General features: G+C 43.3%; 1 protein-coding gene across 1 annotated transcript; it reads right to left on the reverse strand.

Annotated features, from left to right (window-relative positions):
• Positions 1–1,098: 1,098 nt before the first annotated feature.
• LOC123741887 (piggyBac transposable element-derived protein 3-like) lies at positions 1,099–10,523 on the reverse strand. Its single transcript, XM_045716167.1, has 2 exons — positions 10,282–10,523; positions 1,099–2,887 (listed from the first exon to the last, which is right to left on the reverse strand). Exon 2 carries the CDS (start codon positions 1,827–1,829, stop codon positions 1,209–1,211), a length of 621 nt encoding a protein of 206 aa, XP_045572123.1. The 5' UTR covers positions 1,830–2,887; positions 10,282–10,523; the 3' UTR covers positions 1,099–1,208.
• Between the last annotated feature and the right edge of the window lie 13,450 nt (positions 10,524–23,973).

Here is a 23,973-nt window from a genome sequence, read left to right on the forward strand (position 1 = left end):
GAAACCCTGTTTTTGTTCAAAGACTGAAAATGTAAACATGGTGGAGTCTCGTGCACGAGCGCCCCAGTCTCATTGTTCTCAGATCGACCACTATCCAAATGCGCTACTGTTTTTCAGCCATGGCCTGAAAAGTCATCATTCAACGTTCTGGCGCCTTCTGAGATCCTATGGGAGCGTTAGAAAATGTCACGTTATGCCAGAGATCCCCTGTTTTGGCTAGATGATCAAGAAGGCCAAGAAATGGTCAGAGCGCGCTTCCTGTTTGGAATCTTCTCAGGTTTTGGCCTGCCAAATGAGTTCTGTTATACTCAGACACCATTCAAACTGTTTTAGAAACTTTAGGGTGTTTTCTATCCAAATCAAACAATTATATGAATATTCTAGTTACTGGGCAGGAGTAGTAACCAGATTAAATCAGGTCCGTTTTTTATCCGGCCGTGCAAATACTGCCCCCTATCCCCAACAGGTTAACACAGTGCTCTCTTGTCCATGGCGTCGGACAGCGACTGGAAATAAGCCTCGAAATCGGGTCTCCAGTGTGCATTCGTAGCCACTCCTTGATTTCGAGGCCAAGAGCTTTGATGGTCTGCTGGTTATCCTGTTATGGTTATCCCCCTTGTCTTAATTTCCGCCTGAAGACATACCCAAATCTAACTGCCTGTAGTTCAGGCCCAGAAGCAAGGTTATGCATATTCTTGGTATCATTTGAAAGGAAACACTAAAGTTTTTGGAAATGTAAAATTAATGTAGGAGAATAAACACAATAGATTTGGTAGAAGAAAAGACAAGGAAATAAGCATACGTTTTCTGTTCTTTTGTAGTTGTGGGTTCATTGAAATGAACAAACACTCAGACAAACATTGAGATATGATGCTGGAGATAATTTGAAATTATAACAGAAGTGGTCAACAAATTTTTTTCCAAAGTTTTAGACGGATACCTTCAGGAATGAGCGAGGAACATGACTTTGAGCATGAGGTCACCCAGGTGTCCCTCACAAGTTTCCCGAATGTACCCAAGTGGCCGAATTGGCACAGTGATACACTGATGCAAATGACTATATACAAATTACCAAAAAATCAATTCTAACACACCAGAAACATTTTTTTGTGATTTTATTGAAAACTATTTATTTTAGAAACATTACAAATAACATGAACTATTTACAGTTTGAGTATACAGCCTTGTGTTGTGCAGACCTCAATCCTCTACACAAAACCCTGCTGCTGATGCCAAAGCTCATAGCAGTCTCTTTCTGGTGTGAAACACAGGGTCACCGAGCAAGTTACACAGGTCACAGGGGACTTCTTGTGGCAGAGAGCACAACGAAGCCTCCCTACTGAGCCCTTCTTGCCCTGAGGCACATCCCTGCCTGCAATTATAAACTTCAGCATGTGAAGGCCACCAGTTGCAGGAGCAGGAGGTACAGAGGTAGAGGGGACAGAAGCTGCTACAGTGGACTTGCTGAAGCTAGCAAGCTCGCTGATGAGCAGCTCTCTAAAAGCCAGCTGTGAGATGAGGGACTGCCCACAGCTCTTTGCCATTTCCCTGTGGAGTATGAATGAGTTCACTACAGCTATATCAATGAAATGGTAGAACAATGTCTTATACCATTTCTTCGTCTTATGGAGGACATTGTAGTAGCCGATCAGTGCGTCTGATAGGTCTACACCCCCCATGCTCTTGTTATAGTCTTTTATTGCTGCAGGAATGGGCACATTCTTGGTGGTCCATGCCCCAGTAGCGCCCTTCACGCGACGGACGACGTGATCACCACTGAAGGCCTTGTGGATACTGGAGCACAGACCACCTCTCTGGTGTCCATCCATCTCATGGCACCCCGATCAGCCCGCTTAGGCATGTCATTTACCTTTGTCTTGGGGAATCCCACTCGATTGGACCGGATGGTGCCACAGGCCCACACCTCCAGCTTCCTGAGGTCAGCAAATAGGGTAGGGCTTGTATAAAAATTGTCCACAAACAATTTGTAGCCCTTCCCCAGGAGCTGAAAATCTAACAACTCCATGACAGTCATAGCTAAGCCCCTTACCGGTCGCACAACTGCTCTTCCCCTGCACACGCAGAATCGGCTAAAACAAACAGCTTGTAACCCCACTTGGTCGGCTTGTTCCGCATGTACTGTTTTAGTCCAATTCTGGCCTTTGAGGCTACCATCCTCTCCTCTATGGACAGGTTCTGGGCGGGCTGGAAATAGGTCTTGCAGGCCTCAACCATACTGTGGTAGAGAGGTTTGATCTTACAGAGCCTATCAAACCCTGCTGTGCCTCGCTTCTTCTCATCAACTTGAGGGTCACTGATGTGAAGAGCCTGTGAGATGGTCAGGAACCTTTTACATGAAATGACAGTGGTGGGGAAAGGCAGGTTATAAAGGGGTGCAGTTTTCCAGTAGTCTTTGAGGGTCTTCAGCTTTACAATACCCATGTAAATTACTATGGAAAAATAGCTGAACATGTGTGCCATGGAAATGTGCTTCCATGCCTCTTACTTTCCGTCCTGCTTCTTTGCACCATACTTGTTCGTATTAAAGATCAGGGAATCGACAACAGAGGTGGTAAAAAAAAAAGCTGGAAAAGTTGCATGGGGCTGTACTTGGAGGTCATGTCTAGCTGAGGTCCTGGTGGCCTTTTAGGTCTGAACAATGGAGGAGGTGGGGCCACATCCCCCTCTTCCACAGAGTGCCAGCACCCCTCCTCCTCTCTGCCAGCAGGTTCCACACCTTCCCTCCTCCGCCTCTTTGTCCCGGACTTCACACCTCTAGATGGCCGGGCGGGTGTGGTGCCAGAGACAGCAGGGGTCCTCCTGGAAGGACCAGCTTCAGTGGGGGATGGGCATCTTGGCAATGGGGGCTCCCAGTCAGTCACTATCACTGTGAAAAGTAAGACACAGAACCATTCAATAAGGTCAATTGCATTTCCAAAATATTGTTTTGATAATATACAATGTAAATAAAATTGCTAACATATACAGACACACAGACACAGATTCTATATAGGAGCAGGGAACCATTCACTAAGGCCAATTGCATTTCCACATTTTTTTCAAAATAAAATTATAAAACATTATTAATTTCAAATAACGGTACTCACATGTCTAATATTGCGTCTTCTCCATGAATTAACATGTCCTCAGTTTTAGAATCCACATAGTGTAAACTATCCGAATCAAATGTGTATATAATTCACTATCACTTTCACGATCTATTTCCTCAATCTCTCTAACATCTCTATAATTCAATTTCGCCTTCGATTTCCCTGATTTTGCTGCCATAACTCAGGTAAAAACAATACTAACAAGCGAAAATCCTGCGCGTAAATAACGTGGCTACTCCAGTTGAAATTCAATGGCGAATAGTTGTCTTGTCTTTACGCGTGAGTTTTAGACGTAGGATCATCTCCCTGGTTAGAATCGGCCCACATCGCCGTTTACCTCAGCTCATTGGCGATCTACCAAGCTAGATTTCAAGACGATCAGTGGTCATTGGGCCGAAATACAGTCAATCAATGAAGCGATGGCCATATCATTGGTGCGCAATGAGGTCGGAGGTTGGTGTGTTCAAATGAGTACCTATCGGTCAATAGGTCCCGGGAAAGAATAAGCAAGTTTGGCTGTGCTACTAACAAACACAGTATTGCAATGAAGCCAACCATGACTAGATAAACACAACTTTAGACTGAGAAGTTACGTCCAAAAGTTGAAGGACACCGAATTCACGACAGAAGCCGTTTACAAAATGTTTCGTGTAAGGCTATAAAAATAGATTTTATCGAACAAAACAACCATTTATTGTTTCGTCATGACCTTCTGTATTGCCAAAGAAGATTTTCAAAGGTAATTCATGAATTTCGTGACTAATATACATCGTTAGTAGCTGTACTTAATGTTTTGTCTACTGAGCGATAATGCATGGTTTGCTTTCGCAAAAAAGTATTTTTTAAATATGACACTGGGGATAAATTACCAAGAGGTATAGCTTTAATTTGGTGTATTGCACTTGTGATTTTATGAAAGTTAAAATGGTTATAATTCATTTTGTGTCTCACGTTCTGTGTTGTTGTCGTGGTGTTCTGCTAGCGGAACGCCTAGATGTAAGAGGTTATCGGCCACAGCTTGGGAACCCTCTGACCCCATCTTGTGCTTCACATTGTTCGACATGTGGCTCCAGCAATTGACAATCCTGGCTTGCGGCAGCACAGACTGGATTGCTCCCTCAATAGCCGCGTCACGGTCTGTGCAGAAGATTGCTGTTGATAGTTGGGGAAGAAGTGAAAGGATGGTGTGAAATAACTATGGTTTTCCATGTGCCCGGAAGGACAGGTAACCCCTTGAAACGCTACATGACGGAAAACAAGGGGTGAAACAACATTGCCCAGGTCAAATGTGGTGTCATAGTATTTGCTTTTAATGACTGCCTTGGCCTCTTCAACCATTTCTGGTGCTGTCACCACCAGAAGGGTTGTTGGTCGAGTCTCGTTATGGTGATAAATCCGGGGAGAATGTCACCCATGTGTTGCCACTAACTCATCCCTGTCCAAAAGTGATGTCCCTTGCTTGACGAATTGTGTTCTTCACTTGTGCCAAGTTGCGAGGTTGGTTCACTGGCTTGAATGATTCATTTGGGGGTGGTGGTGGGTTATTGGTCATGAGTATACTTTGCCAGGTGTTTCAGTCTTACGCCCGGACATTTCATCTATAATTGAGGGAGTCGATCGGCTGAAATCCCTTTCTTGCTGCTGTTGCCGTGGGGGACAGCGGAAACAAGTAGTATATTAGCACAGTATGAGGCTGATGGAGCAACTCGTACTCCCTGTTTTGGAGCCCTGGTGCGTCCTTCCCTTTATAGTACCACACCCTTAGATTTGGTGAACAGCAAGGAAGACTGGGATCCCTTTTGAATCCATCGCTTTTAGTCCGCCTTCCAGTCCTCACATGACGAGGAACTACCTGCCAACATACAATGTCTCCGGCTTGGGGTTGAGTGGTGGAAGGTGGGATACGTTAGCGGGATCAACGGTTTCATTTCAGCTGTTTGTGCTGGTGTTCAAGGCAGCAGGCGTGTGGTGTATACTTGCTGGGGTATTGATTGGGGGATCTGGGGTAGTGATGGGGCAATCTGGGAGACGGAGGGGGGCGTTGCGTATTGGCTATCCTTTCCTTACTCCACACGTCGTAGAGTTGACAACGATGGCTGCGGGTGTTTTGACCTTTTCCAGTTCAATGACCAGCAATGAAAATAATCCTGATGGTAGCCTGCTGCTATAACTGAGTCTGGTGAGAGGCCTAGCCTTTTTAGCAACTGAGGCAATGTCATCAAAGGTTAGGGCCCTCTTTCTTGTTGGCATTCTGATAAGGAAAATTACTTTGGGGGCGATGACACTTAGGATGAGTTTTCCAGACAGTTAACGGCAACTATATGGAAAAATGTACCAAGTGTCATGATCGTCGTAATGATTGGACCAAGGCGCAGCGTGAGTAGCGTCCCACATCTTTATTATAACGTGAAACTTTAGACAAAAACAAATGAATCAAACGAACCGTGAAGCATTTACACATAAACAAGATCCCACAAACACAGGTGGGAAAAATAACTACTTAAATATGATCCCCAATTAGAGACAAGACCAGCTGCCTCTAATTGGGAATCATATAGAACACCCCCAGTCACGCCCTGACCTGAGAACCAAGGGCTCTCTATGGTCAGGGCGTGATACCAAGCTAGATTGGGGTCCATTCAGAATTAAATTGAGACCTGTTTACTTTCTACATCAGTTACTTAATTTTGAATGGAAATAACCAGTATGCAGAATTTGACATTGATTGAAAGTGAATTACAGTTGAACAAAATATAACCATATCCCCCGTAATCATTAACAAGTACATGACTTGCCCAATCATGGATTACTTCCAGGGAGGATGTAATCGCGCTATAAACCATAACCACAGTGGGCTGCAGGCATAATCGACATAAGCAGTAGTTTAGGGGTCCACCGACCATTATTTTTTAAGTCACTTCGTGTTGTTAGAAAAGTAAAATACACAAGGAGATTTGTTTGTCCATCAGCAGTTGGTTAGCAAATAAGTTTGTCACATACATGTTATCGCAGGTGCATCAAAATGTTGGTGTCTAGCTCCAACAATGCAATGCAATAATACCTAACACACAATCCTAAAAATGTACAGCTGAAGTTTACATAAATCTTAGCCAAATACATTTAAACTCGTTTTTCACAATTCCTGACATTTAATCCTAGTAAACATTCCCTGTCTCAGGTCAGTTATGATCACCACTTTATTTTAACAATGTGTAATGTCAGAACAATATTAGTGCTTTTATTTCTTTCATCATATTCCCAGTGGGTCAGAAGTTTACATGCTGCCAAGTACTAATTGACTATTGCCTTAAACAATTTAAACTTGGGTCAATCGTTTCGGGTAGCCTTCCACAAGCTTCCCAGAATAAGTTGGATGAATTTTGGACCATTCCTCCTGACAGTTGGTGTAACTGAGTCATGTTTGTAGGCCTCCTTGCTTGGACCTGCTTTTCAGTTCTGCCCACAAATTGTCTATAGGATTGAGGTCAGGGCTTTGTGATGCCCATGTCAATACCTTAACTTTGTTGTCCTTAAGCCATTTTGCAAGTATGCTTGGGGTCATTGTCCATTTGCGACCAAGCTTTAACTTCCTGACTGATGTCTTGATGTTGCTTCAATATATCCCACAATTTTCCTCCATTGTCATCTATTTTGTGAAGTTCACCAGTCCCTCCTGCAGCATTGCACCACCACAACATGATACTGCCACCCCTGTGCTTCACGGCAAGCATCCCCCCCCTTTTTTCCTCCAAACAGTTCTATTTTTGTTTCATCAGACCAGAGGACATTTCTCCAAAAAGTACGGTCTTTGTCCCCATGTGCAGTTGCAAACCGTAGTCTGGCTTTGGAGCAGTGGCTTCTTCCTCGCTGAGCGGCCTTTCAGGTAGTCGATGTAGGACCTGTTTTACTGTGAATATAGACACTTTTGTGCCTGTTTCCTCCAGTATCTTCACAAGGTCCTTTACTGTTTTTCTGGGATTGATTTGCACTTTTCGCACAAGTACGTTCATCTCTAGGAGACAGAACGCGTCACCTTCCTGAGCGGTATGACGGCTGCATGGTCCCATGGTGTTAATACTTGCGTACAATTGTTTGTACAGATGAACGTGGTACCTTCAGGCACTTGGAAATTGCTCCCAAGGATGAACCAGACATGTGGTCTAAAATTTTGTTTTTCCCATGATGTCAGGCAAAGAGGCACTGAGTTTGAAGGTAGGCCTTGAAATACATCCACAGGTACACCTCCAATTGAAGCAAATGTCAATTACCCTATCAGAAGCCTCTAAAGCCATGACATTTTCTGGAATTTTCCAAGCCGTTTAAAGGCACAGTCAACGTAAAGTTCTGACCCACTGGAATTGTGAAACAGTGAATTATACGTGACATCTGTAAACAATTGTTGGAAAAAGGACTTGTCATGCACAAAGTAGATGTCCTAACCGACTTGCCAAAACTATAGTTTGTTGACAAGAAATTTGTGGAGTGGTTGAAACACTTAGGTTGGAGTCATTAAAACTCGTTTATGTAAACTTCCGACTTCAACTGTATACTGAGATCACGTGACACTTAGATTGCACACAGGTGGACTTTATTTATTGAATTATGTGACTTCTGAAGGTAATTGGTTGCACCAGATATTATTTAGGGGCTTCATAGCAAAGGGGGTTAATGCATATGCACAAACCACTTTTCATTATTTGTCATTGGACATGGAGCTGAATACATTATTCGACGTAGCTACTCCGTGTCTGCCCCTCCTCCTGTTTGTTGTGATGCTGAGTTTACGTACAGCTGAAAGTCGGCAACCACATGGACAAATCCCTTTTCGACTCCATGTGTTGTGGAAAGGTAAACAATGTTTCAAGCAAACGTAAGATGGACATTCAGTGCCCAGCAGTTCACTCGCATTTGCTAGTGAAAGAAATGAAATGCAAATACGAAAAATAACAGGTCGCATTTGTGTGAGTGTGATATACATTTAATTCTGCGTCCTATTCGTTGTATTTTCCACGTAACATTACGAGGATCACGCATCCTGAGAATTAACTGTAATTATGATCCACGTCACAAAAAGCATAACAAATATAAACATCTTGGCATTAAATGGAGTCGGTAGTTTAGAAGACTGTGCTAATAAATGAGTGTCTGGTATTTGCCTCTATAGCTATGCTTCTAAAATGACTTTGCACTAGATTAGAGATTCTATCAATTTACAGGCTGAAACACCGGACTCTTTTAGCGAACAGTGTTCAGATTCCCTTTGCGGTAGCCTACTTAAGCTTAATGTAGCCAGTTTGCAGTCTGTGTCGATGCGATCGTTTGTTTTTATCTTTTAAAAATGATTTAGCTTTTAGTGTTAGGAACAGTGTCTAAAAAGCCAATACTTGTGAACTGGCCCTAGTGATTGGCCCTGTTGAGTCTTCCTATACTATAGAGACTAAACTTGGGGGCATGTGCTAATAAAACCGTTTATAGATAATTATCGCCATTCTACACTGTACATGTAATGGAATAAACATAAGACAATCTGTGCTAATTCCACAAACATATTTATTACATATGTTCTGTACTTATCAGTATGAATCTTTTATGTTATGTAAATACCTTTTCAGAGGACTGAACTGAACCTTTCACGCTCAAAATAATTTAGCTAAGGTGTTTGGTGCAGTACTTAAGTACAAAAATGTGCATGACCGCTAATAGTGCACCGTAAGTCTCATGTAGCCATTCCTAAAACAGTGGCAGACTCATTATCAAACACATCAGAAAGTGCTCGATTTTAAAGGACTTAAGGGCAAAGTGTTTTTTTCAACATAACATTGCAGATGTGTTGTCTTATGTAAACCAGTCCGAGGCGCTGCGTAATGAGGGCAAGTCTGTCTCTAGGTCTGAAGGTTATGCCGTACGATTGAACAGAATGCATTCAGCGCCGCTGTTTCTCCATGCATGACAACTCTACCTAGGCGTTACCATCCTGTGTTAGTGGGCATGATTGTTATCAAAACTCAACCCTCAAATAGCCAATGGATTGGAATGTAACAGCTTCCCTAAACCAACTGCCTCAGAATACTCGTACAACGGCTAAGTGCGTCGTTCAATTCTTTTTTGCCCTTCTGTGTCACTTCATACACAGACGACCTCAGCTAAACACAGAATCAAGATGTTTATCTGTCTCTGTGATCGCCAATAACTTCAGAACGAAGTTGACTACAAATAGCCTACAAAGTTTCCAATGTGTTAAAGGTTTCTGTTTTGAGGTTGGACTTCAGCACGTAGGGTGCACCAGTTGGTGTCACCTCGTTAGTCAGTATGTGTTACATCTGGGCTGGTTGCCATCTCGTTAGTGGAAAGGTGTTTCACCTGTGCTGGCCCAGGTGCTATTTAAGAGTGGCTGGCCCAGTGTTCCAGTTGTCTTGAAAGATGTGGAGGGTAAACACCTTTAGTTGGTGTGCCCTATTTTGGTTTCTAGAAAGGCATTGTTTTGTCTTATCTTCCCTGTTTTCATTTTATTCTACTTTTTGGCTTGTTTTCCTGTCTTTAAATTACGCGTGGGTTTTAATTTTGTTTGCCTGCTCTGGGAAATTTAGCAACCTCATGGTGGATGTCTTTGGTCCCAGTTGTTGCTAGTGAACTTTCAGTGGACACCCCCATGAGTCTTTCAAAACCCCACCTGTTTCATACTGGTTGTCAGTGACTTTGTTAATTCCCCTTCTGTTAAAGCAACATTATTGTTTTTCTTGTTGGGCAACGTAACCAGTGTCTCTGCAATTGTTACAAACAAGTGAAGGATTTAAAAACATGCATCTAAAGAAAACCGAGATTAAAAGGATAAATCATATGGGCTACATAGCCCTAGACCTATATAATTCCTATATATAAGACCTATATAATTCAAGCCTATTGAATTCCATTACATTTTTATGAAATAGTCCTATTTAGCTAATTGTAGGCTACACCTACTGTCTATTTTGGCTCAATACATTTCATGATATGTAAACATGCACGCAACGATACACAATCTTAATTTTAGTGCATAGTACTAGAATAATCAGTCTCTATATTCAGCCATATGAGCGATCTCTTTAGGAGTTGAATGGAAAAATATGATCCGAGAATAACACTTCCATTCTTACAATCCTATTAATATCAACACATGCTCCGACGCACTTACCAAACGTTCTCTGTATGGTGTTTTTGGGAAATGCGTGTTATCGTTAAACACTCGTAAACCCATCAGGAAACCAGGCCCAGAGAAGTTGGTTCAGCTGCCCTTCAATAGACCTGACTCCAATAATCAAGGTCTTTTAGTTTAGAATGTTAATTTAATCAGTTGTTTAGATGTAGGGCTGGGGTAAAACTGATGCCAATTGGGGACGAATTGTCCATCCCTTATCTGAACCTTAGTCCTACATGTATTGGTTTAGCCTCTCCCTGCAAATGGAGTACTGTCACATGTGCAGATGTATGCACCACGTAATTGCTCTCTCTGCTGTGTCCACTGAGCTGTTGGGTCCGCCCTGCAACCTCATTGGATAACGCTGGGCAATGCGAGGGGCTGGATGGAATTGGCTAGACAGTCGAATTGCTAGCGGGCTGACCCATGTGGGGGAAAGTGACTTCAGGTTCAAGTAAACATTGGCTTTCAGACTAGGGATTTTGTGTCTGTTAATAAATGCATGTATCAATGGTGCTTAGGCGGTGGGGCAGGTGTGTGGCCAATGGTGCAGTTGCCGACCAAAAACTAGATGTTGCTGGTTTTAAAGCTCATTTCCTGCAATTCTACACATCTTAATGCATTCCAGGTGACTACCTCATGAAGCTGGTTAAGAGAATGGCAAGAGTGTGCAAAGCTGCCAAGGCGAAGGGTGGCTATTTTGTAGAATCTCAAATATAAAATGTATTGATTTGTTTAACATTTTTTGGGGGTTACTATATGATTACATGTGTTTTCATAGTTTTGATTTCTACACTATTCTACAATACTTTATTTAATATTGTAAAACCCTTGAATGAATAGGTGTTCTAAAACTTTTGACTGCTAGTGTAGGTAGTCGGGCTACTCTGTTTTTGCCTGGAAAAAGCGGAGAAAATTAAACGATAGTTACCTCAGTAGTAACTCGGTTATGAGTGGAGCGGAGCCCCGCTCAGTGGTTTACACCGCTGCCAAGGCAGAGAATATAGCCTGAGAAATTATGCACACACCTGCAGCCAATGGGAGTACTGGTGTCCCTATATAATGTGACCAGATTTCTGAAATGAAAACCGGGGACATTTCCAGTTTGGCGGTCAATATATAATTAAAATATCCAATGTTATTATCTATGAAATAAAAAAGGGACAATTCTGGTTTCATGTATTTGGTCTAATAGGCACACTGTGATAGACAGAACTATATTACAGAAACACAGAACTGTCTGATCTGAACAGCCATTCAGTGGTCCTGGTAGTCTGGGTAGAATAAGAGCAGAAGAGAACATGAGCAAAATAGAAAAAAAGACAACAGAATATGTGAAATACTTAACATAAAAGAAATAAGATGCTGATGACATTCGTATATTATGTAGTTACCAATCTGTATATTTCTCAGACAAATGTATTTTCTTCAGGATTGCTCTCTTTGGCCAGCTTCTCATGAACTCCTGGCAGGGGAGGTTGAAGTTTGTTCACAATAAGCATGGCCTTGATGGTAGGAGCAGTGAACCTATTTCTTGCTGCTGTCCATATCATTAGTTTGGGAGAACACTCTCGACTGGTGCATTACTTCCAGGTAAGCACATGACAACAGACGCTAATCTAGTCAGGTTAGTGTGTGGGATGTCATTCTCTTTGAAGTGGGTAACCATCATGCTCCATCTCTGACTAAGCGGTGTCTCTGTTTTCCATTCTTCAAGCGATTTAAACATTTTTTTTTAAATTCTCCCCTCCTTTAGGAACTCTTGCAGGCCAGTAACCTTGTCACACAATGCATCTTAATTGGTCACATTGGGGAATGTTTCCTGCGGTGTGCCTGCTGCATCTCTTCAGGCAGAGGTTACCTTTATAAAAGGAGAATGTCAATCTTTTAGATTATCTGTGTGCGTTCCCCATGCTTGCAAGTAGTTCACAGCCATAGTGAAGAATGATTGGGATGTTATGAAAGCTCTCTTTAGACATGGCTCCATCTTCCTCTAGCTCTCTCAAGTCCTCTGACCAAAACTGGAATAAAGTTGTCATCACGTCTTGCAGTCAATTTTGCCTCAACGTTTCTCAGAATTGCAGCGGATTCCACAGCACAGTGGTCCTGGCCTCCAAGCATCTTGATCATGTCACTGAATACGGTCACGTTTCAATGGACGAAGGCCAGCCAAAGTTCAGTCAGTGCATCTAAAAACATTGTTCGCAGGACAACAGGGCATTTGTCTTCAGAAAGAAAGGATTTCTATGGCACTCTTTCTAGAGCAGGGAGCATGGACATCCAGCGAACATTGCTGTGTCCTAAAATGTTATGGTACTCCTGGCTACAAACTCACAAAAGCACTTAAGTCTTCCTACAGTCGTGGCCAAAAGTTGAGAATGACACATTAACTTTAAAAGTCTGCTGCTTCAGTGTCTTTAGATATTTGTCAGATTTTACTATGGAATACTGAAGTATAATTACAAGCGTTTCATAAGTGTCAAAGGCTTTTATTGACAATTACATGAAGTTGATGCAGAGTCAATATTTGCAGTGTTGACCCTTCTATTTAAAGACCTCTGCAATCCGCCCTGGCATGCTGTCAATTAACTTCTGGGCAACATCCTGACTGATGGCAGCCCATTCTTGCCTAATCAATGCTTGGAGTTTGTCAGAATTTGTGGGTTTTTGTTTGTCCACCCGCCTCTTGAGGATTGACCACAAGTTCTCAATGGGATTAAGGTCTGGGGAGTTTCCTGGCCATGGACCCAAAATATAGATTTATTTATTTTTTTCTTCCCCAAGCCACTTAGTTATCACTATTGCCTTATGGCAAGGTGCTCCATCGTGCTGGGAAAGGCATTGTTCAGCACCAAACTGTTCCTGGATGGTTGGGAGAAGTTGCTCTCGGAGGATGTGTTTGTACCATTTTTTTATTGATGGCTGTGTTCTTAGGCAAAATTGTGAGTGAGCCCACTCCCTTCGCTGAGAAGCAACCCCACACCTGAATGGTCTCGGGATGCTTTACTGTTGGCATGACACAGGACTGATGGTAGCGCTCACCTTGTCTTCTCTGGATGCCCCAAACAACCGGAAAGGGGATTCAGAGAAAATGACTTTACCCCAGTCCTCAGCAGTCCAATCCCTGTACCTTTTGCAGAACATCAGTCTGTCCCTGATGTTTTTCCTTTTTTAGAAGTGGCTTCTGTGCTGCCCTTCTTGACACCAGGCCATCCTCAGTCTTTGCCTCAATGTGCATGCAGATGCAATCACACCTGCCTGCTGCCATTGCTGAGCAAGCTCTGTACTGGTGGTGCCCCGATCCCGCAGCTGAATCAACTTTAGGAGATGGTCCTGGCGCTTGCTGGACTTTCTTGGGCACCCTGAAGCCTTCTTCACAACAATTGAACCGCTCTCCTTGAAGTTCTTGATTTAGGTGCTATCTTACTGGCAGCAATATCCTTGCCTGTGAAGCCCTTTTTGTGCAAAGCATTGACGGCACGTGTTCCCTTGCAGGTAACCATGGATTACAGAGGAAGAACAATGATTCCAAGCACCACCCTCCTTTTGAAGCATCCAGTGTTATTCGAACTCAATCAGCATAACAGATCTCCAGCCTCGTCAAAACTCACCTGTGAGACTCTGACATGTCAGCTGGTCCTTTTGTGGCAAGGGCTGAAATGCAGTGGAAATGTTTATTTCGGATTCAGTTCATTTTGCAGGGCAAAGAAGGACTTTGCAATTAATCTGATCACTCTTCATAACATTCTGGAGAATATGTAAATTGCCATCATACCAACTGAGGCAGAACTTTGAAAATGAATGACTCAACTTCTAGCCACGACTGCACTGCTGAGCACCATTACAGCCGCATCACTCTCAAACAGAAATGCACGTGAAATGTTAGCTAGCCGCCAATGTAAGTAGGTTTATAAATGATCATGGCTCTCAAAAACACATGCTTATGTCAATATCCTGACTGGTTTTAAATAGTTAATAAATACCATGTACACCTTAGTCAGTGGCAATTTAACGTGTACATTTTGGTGGGGCAAAGAATAAGTGGGATGCATGCCAGGAAAGCCACTACAACACTAAACAATAATTACTTGCACTATAACAGTGACAAACGGTGCCCACAAACTGCCTACATAAAGCTGTCCAAACATCTTACCACTGCAATGTCTGGCAAAGAAACGGGTTCATTCAGCCTCATTTACTGCCTTTTTAAAGAAACATGGCTGATAAGGCTGACTTTATTAAATGTGGTTTCTAATGACAATTGAGATGTGGCAAAATGGCATTTCCATTAAGTAGAAGGGCACAGGGCGAGACCCAGATGCAGACACGGGAGGCACATGGTTTGAGTCTCTTATAATCCAAGAGTCCAGGAGGTACAGAGGGGCAGGCAGGCTCGAGGTCAAGGAAGGCAATAAGGTCAGGCAGGCGGGTTCAGAGTCAAGGTAGGCAAGGGTCAAAAACCGGGACGACTAGCAAAGCGAGATGAGAAAAAGCAGGACCACGGAAAACCACCCTGGTTGACAAGGCGAAATGGCAGCAAACGGGGAACACCGGAATAAATACCCAGGGACTAATGGGTAAAACCTGGAGATAATCAAAGACATGTGAAACAGATCAGGGCGTGACAATAATGAGCGAGCTAGGGCGGCCGTAACGTTTGTCAATATAACCATTTAACACTTTTGTAATGTACAGCGACAGATTTCAGAACATGGGCCATTCTTAGTGTTCTCCTTGTACACCAAGTCAGAACCATAGGATAAATAAAGGGGGCAAATAAGCAGACAATGAAAGCTCTTTCAATATTCGATTACATTTCTCTAATTATAGGCTACATGTGCACCACCAAGTCAGAACAGTAAGCAAAATTAAGAAGGGGGTAAATAGACCAAATTATTAGGGTGCGGTACATGGGCTACTACCATCTTATTACAACATTTACTTAGCGACAGTATACATGCTCCCAGGCATTTTACGCAGCAGCATACAACACATTTTGTGACTCAACTTGTGCTGTTCTCACTTGAACAGGAAGGTGGTGCGTGTCACGACCGTCGTATGAATAATTAGACCAAGGCGCAGCATGAGTAGAGTTCCACATTTTAATGATAGTGACACTTCCAAAACAACACAGATTTAACAATCGTGAAATACGTAGTGCACATAGGCACTAATACAAAACAATATCCCAAATCGTAGCTGGGAAAAAGGACACTAAGTATGATCCCCAATTAAGAGGTAACGATCATCAGCTGCCTCCAATTGGGAAGCATACACACACACCAACATAAATATAATACCTAGAAACCCCCCTAGTCACGCCCTGACCTAAAACACTATAGAGAACCCGAGGGCTCTATGGTCAGGGTGTGACAGTGCGGCGGTCCTTCGTGGGCAAATTTTGTCACAAGTCTGGCATTCTCTGGATTTATGGTGCTTTAAAAACAACTGGGAACTCGGACAAAAACAAGGTTGAATCATGATGACGTCATTGATCTTCAGGTCATGGCTCTAGAAAGAGGCCGGATTTAAAATCCAGAGTTGGATGACCGTTCAAAATGTATTTTCCCAGTGGGAGCTTCTTTATTCCCAGTTGTCTTCAACTCACTGAAGACAAGTTTTTGCAGTTCTGGGTTAAAAGGTGTTTTGAACGCAGCACAAATAAAGCTACGTCGACAGCATGGCCAATGTTGAATGTTTATCATTATTAAACTTGGAAATAAGCCCCTTAATCCCAGATTTGGCACCACACAGCCACTCCACTGAATAGCAGGCTAGTGATTGCTTTGCAATGCATGCTGTTAACGTTAGCCACTGTCACTGATTCCTTCCAAACCTCTCATTGTTGAATTTGCAATTTCCAACTTGTAATTCCACTTTGCAATTTCCAATGGCCGATGAGCACCGATACGTTTTATCTATATGACAAGGATTTGCCAGTAGATTGTCAACTTGATTCATGATGACTGCTAGCTAAGATGTTGACATGATCAGTCCAATTAAAGATACTGTACATTTAACATGATTCGACGTCATTTTATCTGTGGCCAATGCCTTGAGCCTTCTTGGATAGGCACTTCTAATGTAACTCTATGGCAGTACCCAAGGGGCTAAAATGTTCTAGCTCTACCCTTAGACTTGGCGGTGACGTAGTGTCCCCATGAGTGACAGAACACTGAGCCAATCACGCCGCAACGCTCTGTATTTTCAGTTGGCTAGGCTGAACCACCTGCATTTTGGCGCTGCCTTACTGAAGAACACAAATAATAGACCATGTTTGTATGCGGCTTTATTAGCAATTTCTTTCACCTTTTATTTAACCAGGTAGGCTAGCTGAGAAGTTCTCATTTAGAACTGCGACCTGGCCAAGAATAAAGCAAAGCAGTTTGACACACAACAGTTACACATGGAATAAACTAACAGTCAATAATACAGTAGAAGTCTATATACGTGTGTGCAAATGAGGTAAGGCAATAAATAGGCCATGATGGCGACGTAATTACAATTAAACACTGCAATGGTAGGATGTGCAGAAGATGAATGTGCAAGTAGAGATACTGGGGTGCAAAGGAGCAAAATAAATACAGCATGGGGATGAGGTAGTTGGATGTGCAGTGATATGTGACCTGCTCTGACAGCTGGTGCTTAAAGCTACTGAGGGAGATATGAGTCTCCAGCTTCAGTGATTTATTTTTATTTTATTTAAAAAAAAAAAAAAGTACAGTTTGTTCCAGTCATTGGCAGCCGAGAACTGGAAGGAAAGGCGGCCAAAGGAGGAATTGGCTATGAGGGTGACTAGTGAGATATACCTGCTGGAGCGCATGCTACGGGTGGGTGCTGCTATGGTGACCAGTGAGCTGAGATAAGGCGGGGCTTTATCTAGCAGAGGTTTGTAGATGACCTGGAGCCAGTGGGTTTGGCGACGAGTGAAGCGAGGGCCAGCCAACGAGAGCGTACAGGTCGCAATGGTGGGTAGTATATGGGGCTTTGGTGACAAAACAGATGGCACTGTGATAGACTGCATCCAACTTGTTGAGTAGAGTGTTGGAGGCTATTTTGTAAATGACATCGCCGAAGTCGATCAGTAGGATGGTAAGTTTGGCAGCATGAGTGAAATAGGAAGCCGATTCTAGATTTAATTTTGGATTGGAGATGCTTCATGTGAGTCTGGAAGGAGAGTTTTTAGTCTAGCCAGACACCAAGGTATTTGTAGCTGTCCACATATTCTAAGTCAGAACCGTCCAGAGTAGTGATGCTGGATGGCCAGGCAGGTGCGGGCAGTGATCGGTTCAAGAGCATGCATTTAGTTTTACTTGCATTTAAGAGCAGTTGGTTTGTGCCCATAGGTGACGTTGTTGCCGGTGATGTCTGGTGAAGACGTGCCTTACAACAGGCCTACAAGCCCTCAGTCCAGCCTCTCTGTCTGAGCACTGATGGAGAGTGTGCGTTCCTGGTGTAACTCGGCTAGTTGTTGCCATCCTGTACATGTACAAACACAATTTACAAACAAAGCATTTGTGTGTAGTGAGTCCCCCAGATCAGAGGCAGTAGGAATGACCCAGGGATGTTCTCTTGATAAATGCATAATTGAAAATGTTCCTGTCCTGCTAAGCATTCAAAATGTAACCACAACTTTTGGGTTTCAGGGAAAATGTATGGAGTAAACTACATTATTTTCTTTAGGAATGTAGTAAAATAAATGCCCCAAAAAACTACTTTCAAGTATTTTTACAACACCAGATTTACTATACCTGATGTGCCTGACCAGGTTCTCGCTCATATGGCGCTCCACGTTAGGGCAACCAGTAGGGTCCAGGACAATGGCAGAGTGGATCCTGCGATTGACATACTAAATGCAAGCGGTAATACCAAGTCAGTATATCAAAATGTTCTCAATCATAACATGTTCAAGTGAAGTACTGTCCAATCTTTCACTAAATGGTCCATCTTGTGCAGCTTACCAAGAGTATCCAGTGGTAGTTTGCCACGTTGCAAGCTCCAATCAAGCAACTGTGCTGCTCCAGACTTGTCTACAGGAAGAGGAATGAAGATGCATTTATATGGTGTGGCAGCTCTCCACACATTGACCCCTCTAGCCACTTATTTAGAACCGTGACACAAAAGCAACTCTGCGGACATGCATTTACCTTTGACAAGGTGTTCTTGTGCATCACCACCTTATCTCCATACAGGATATTGTTTGCCAGATGGTGATCCATATTAAAAACATCCCTCTTCACTTGAAAGTCAATGTCAATTACCTAAAGCAGAATGGCAAATGGTTGGTCGAAGTTGACATGATGCCTAGGCAATAGTCTAATTGTACTTCATACCAACTGCAACCATGGAAAATGTCATACAATTGAACCATAACATGTGGGCGACCTGAACATACCTCCCCACTAAGCCACTCATTGGGCTTCAACGTAAGGAAGTCATGAAGGTGCAGAATGCAACTGTTCCCTCCATCAAAATCGTTGCGGTTGCTCTGTCCACACCATCCGACATTGCCCAGTTTCTTCACCTATACAGATTATGGTCATAACAAAGGTGCCCAACTGTCTGACTGTACAGATGATCAACATCTAGTAGGAAAACATGCAGTATGTAACAAAGTCACATTCCACTTACTCTGTTCTCCAATTCGTCATTCCTGCTGGAGTGTTTCTCAGACACTGTTGAAATTGGTCACCCTATTGAATAATGGTGACAGGTCAGTTTGGGACAGGCATTTAGTGTTCACAGATATACATAAAACCCATGAGGACCACATGGTTTAGTAAAATGGTCAACATTTTGACATACCAAAATAAGAATCTAGATATAAATAAGACGGACCTGTTGATAAACGGTAGATTGTTCTTCCTGGCGTTTGGCGGCTGTCTGGACATGCTCCTTGGTGGCACACTTATGGCCAGAGCGTTTTGCGCCCAGATGCCTTGTCCTCAGCTTTATTGGCATAGGACTGTCCACACTTCCGCCAATGGCCAGTACAGCTGCCAGTCGGTGGACACCTCTGGGCACTGTCCGATGCAGAGCAGGAGCACGTCTCTGTTGGCAACAGAGTAACGACGTGCTGCTTGTCTGAGAAGCCCTGGTAGAGGAATGATTGGGTGCTTGGCACCAGGAAGATTCGTCCTTTTGCCACAATCATCCTGGCCAAGGCCTCCGCTCCAGTTTCTGCCATGTTAAACCTTTCCCGTGCCACACCGGACTGGATGCCTTCCGCAAAGGACACCATGTCATCGTCCGACGTGATAGGGGAAACTGATGGGCATTCGCCTGAAATTGCTCATGGCACTATGGGGTCAGGTGGAAATTCCCTAGGTTACAGTAGCCCCGCAGCACTTCCCTCAAGGCATTGGTTTGGAGTAGATAAACCAATTTATCTACCCTGGACCGCATTGAAGCTCTGAGCAGTTGTTGGTAATTCCGTCTGACTGGATCCCCAAGCTGTTTAACACATAGTGCTCTCTTGTCCATGGCGTCGGACAGCGACTGATGGAAATAAGCCTCGAAATCGGGGCTCCAGTGGACACACTCTCTCCAGTGGGCATTCGTAGTCACTCCTTGATTTCGAGGCCAAGAGCTTTGATGGCCTGCTGGTTATCGGCCACAGCTTGGGAACCCTCTGACCCCATCTTGTGCTTCACCTTGTTCGACATGTGGTTCCAGCAATTGACAATCCTGGCTTGCGGCAGGACAGACTGGATTGCTCTCTCAATAGCTGCCTCACGGTCTGTGCAGAAGATTGCTGTTGATAGTTGGGGAAGAAGTGAAAGGATGGTGTGAAATAACTATGGTTTTCCATGTGCCCGGAAGGACAAGTAACCCCTTGAAACGCTACATGACGGAAAACAAGGGGTGAAACATAATTGCCCAGGTCAAATGTGGTGTCATAGTGAAAAGCATTTGCTTTTAATGACTGCCTTGGCCTCTTCAACCATTTCTGGTGCTGTCACCACCAGAAGGGTTGCGGGTTGAGTCTCCTTATGGTGATAAATCCGGGGAGAATGTCACCCATATGTGTTGCCACCAACTCATCCCTTTCCGGAAACAGTGACGTCCCTTGCTTGACGAATTGTGTTCTTCACTTGTGCAAAGTTGCGAGGTTGGTACACTGCCATGAATGATGAATTTGGGGGTGTTATTGGTCATGAGTATACTTTGCCAGGTGTTTCAGTCTTCCGCCTGGACAGTTCATCTATAATTGAGGGAGCCGATCAGATGAAATCCCTTGCTTGCTGCTGTTGCCGTGGGGGACAGCAGAAACCAAAGTAGTGTATTAGCACAGTATGAGGCTGAGGCAGCAACTCGTACTCCCTTTTAAGGAGCCCTGGTGCTTCCTTCCCTGCATAGTACCACACCCTTAGTTTTGGTGAACAGCGAGGAAGACTGGGATCCCTTTTGAATCCATTGCTTTTGCTTTCCAGTTCTCACATGACGAGGAACTACCCGCAAACATTGTCTCCAGGCTTGGGGTGGAGTGGTGGGATCAACTGTTAGAATTTCAGCTGCTTGTGCTGGTGTTCAAGGCAGCAGGCGTGTGGTGTATACTTGCTGGGGTAGTGATGGGCCAATCTGGGAGATGGAGGGGCGGGGGGTTGACAACGATAGCTGCGGGTGTTTGACCTTTCCAGTTCAATGACCAGCACAGAAAATAATACATTTTCCTGATGGTAGCCCGCTGCTGTAACTTCATCTGAGAGGCCTTGTCTTTTTAACAACTGACGCACTGTCAACAAAAGTTGGGGCCCTCTTTCTTTTCGGCATTCTGATAAGGAAAATTACTTTGGGATAAGTACGGCGATGACACTTAGGATTAGTTTTCCAGACAGTTAACGGCTAACTATATGGAAAAATGTCCCCTAGTGCTTCAAAGTTTACCAAGCCAGATTGGGGTCTATTTAGAACTAAATTGAGACCTGTTTACATTCTACATCAGTTACTTAATTTTGAATGGAAAGTAAATTATGGATTGAAAGTAAATTACATTAGTTGGAAAAAATAGAACCATATCCCCCGTAATCAATGATCATTTCTAAGTACATGACTTGCCCAATCATGGATTACTTCCAGGGAGGTTGGAATTGCGCTATGACTCAACCACAGTGGGCTGCAGGCATAATCGACATAAGCAGTAGCTAGGGGTCCACCGACCATTGATAAATATAAACAGTCGTGTTGTAATAGTAAAAAACACAAGGGGAAATTTCGCTATTTGGCTGTCCATCAGCAATTGGTTAGCAAATTAGTTTGTCACGTTATCGCAGGTGCAGCAAAATGTTCGTTTCTAGCTCCAACAATGCAGTAATTCCTAACAATACAAAAAACACAATCCTAAAAATGTACAGTTGAAGTCGGAAGTTTACATACTCCTTAGCCAAATGCATTTAAACTCAGTGTTTCACAATTCCTGACATTTCATCCGAGTAAGAATTCCTTGTCTTAGGTCAGTTAGGATCACCACTTTATTTTAAGAATGTGAAATGTCAGAACAATATTAGAGAATGATTTATTTCAGCTTTTATTTCTTTCATCACATTCCCAGTGGGCCAGAAGTTTACATACTCAATTAGTATTTGGTAGTATTGCCTTAAACAATTTAAACTTTGGTCAAATGTTTCGGGTAGCCTTCCACAAGCTTCCCACAATATGTTGGGTGAATTTTGGCCCATTCCTCCTGACAAAGCTGGTGTAACTGAGTCAGGTTTGTAGGCCTCCTTGCTTGCACATTTTCAGTTCTGCCCACAAATGTTTTATAGGCTGAGGTCAGGGCTTTGTGATAGCCACTCAATTCCTTGACTTTGTTGTCCTTAAGCCATTTTGCCACAACTTTGGAAGTATGCTTGGGGTCATGGTCCATTTGGAAGACCCATTTGCAACCAAGCTTTAAATTCCTGACTGATGTCTTGAAATGTTGCTTCAATAAATCCACAATTTTCCTTTCTCATGATGCCATCTATTTTGTGAAGTGCACCAGTCCCTGCTGCAGCAAAGCACCCCACAACATGATGCTGCCACCCCCGTGCTTCACGGTTGGGATGGTGTTCTTCGGCTTGAAAGCCTCCCCCCCTTCTTCCTCCAAACATAACGATGGTCATTATGGTATTTTTTTTTTTCATCAGAAGAGACATTTCTCTAAAAAGTGTGATTTTTGTCCCCATGTGCAGTTGCAAACCGTAGTCTGGCTGTTTTATTGCGGTTTTGGAGCAGTGGCTCCTTCCTTGCTGAGCGGCCTTTCAGGTTGTCGATTTATAGGACTCGTTTTACTGCGGATGTAGATAATTTTGTACCGGTTTTCTCCAGCATCTTCAAGGTCCTTCACAGTTCTGGGATTGATCTCTAGGAGTCAGAACGCATCTCCTTGCTGAGCGGTATGACGGCTGTGTGGTCCCATGGTGTTTATACTTGCCTACTACGTGATACCTTCAGGCGTTTGGAAATTACTCCCAAGGATGAACCAGACTAGTGGAGGTCTACAATTTTTTTTCTTGGCTGATTTCTTTGGATTTTCCCATGATGTCAAGCAAAGAGGCACTGCGTTTCAAAGTAGGCCTTGAAATAATACATCCACAGGTACACCTCCAGGTGACGCAAATTGTTATTTAGCCTATCAGAAGCTTTTAAAGCCATGATGTAATTTTCTGGAATTTTCCAAGCTGTTTAAACTTCTGACCCATGAATTGTGATAGATTATTTCACTCTCTGTAAACAATTGTTGGAAAAATTACTTTTCATTGTAACGACTGTCTTCTGAAATGAACCAAGGCGCAGCAGGTATGTGAATACTCATTTTTTAATTACCCAACAAAAGAGTAAAGCATCCACAGGAAACAATAAACGTGACAGCAGCAACAGTTTGCAGGCTAAAAAACGCAGTGCAAAACAACCACCCACAAACCCCAGTGACAAACAACTCCTACATATATGACTCCCAATCAGGAACAACGATTCCCAGCTGTTCCTGATCAGGAGTCACAAGACACACAAGACTGCCACGTCCTGACCCCCAAACTACTACACCAGCTCCATCTGCTGGTCAGGACGTGACAGTCATGCACAAAGTAACTGACTTGCCAGAACTATAGTTTGTTACCAAGAAATTTGTGGAGGGGTTGAAAAGCGAGTTTTAATGACTCCAACCTAAGTGTATGTAAATTTCCGACTTCAACTGTATATAATAAATATCAGAATAATTGTCATTCAGTCACAATTAGCCCTGTCAGCTACAAAGATTTTGGTTGGTTAGTTAGTCTAGCCAGTTATCTAAACTTATAATAATAATGGCCCGATACCGACTGGGCACGTGCCCAAGGACCCTGACCTCCAGGAAGCCCCCAATGATTTTGTTAGTCACTCTCTGATACGGTTAACATTGCGTAAGTCTTGTCAAAATGTGTAGAATTGCAGCAAATTCACTAATACTGCATCTTCTCTGCTCCATGGCAAAATTAGTCTAATTGCTTAGTCTAATTGAAATGAAACAATTTCAATTTCTCTCTGCCGTCAAGGGGGGGAGGGCACTAAAATGTTCTGCCAGCAAGGTGGGGAGCCCCCAAAAGGCATGTTAAGATCCAAATGAACAATATGACATAGGGGGACCTGGGACTTCATCCACAAATCATCTGAGTCAGTGCTGATCTACGATGTGACTAATCTTATTCTTGTTGTAAACGGCAAAATTGA

This window comes from Salmo salar, chromosome ssa03 (assembly GCF_905237065.1).
Source record: "Salmo salar chromosome ssa03, Ssal_v3.1, whole genome shotgun sequence".
Taxonomy (NCBI): Eukaryota; Metazoa; Chordata; class Actinopteri; order Salmoniformes; family Salmonidae; genus Salmo; species Salmo salar.

Excerpts from the sequence above, each read along its gene's own strand:
- LOC123741887 (XM_045716167.1), bottom strand. The coding sequence starts at position 1,829 with ATGGATGGACACCAGAGAGGTGGTCTGTGCTCCAGTATCCACAAGGCC.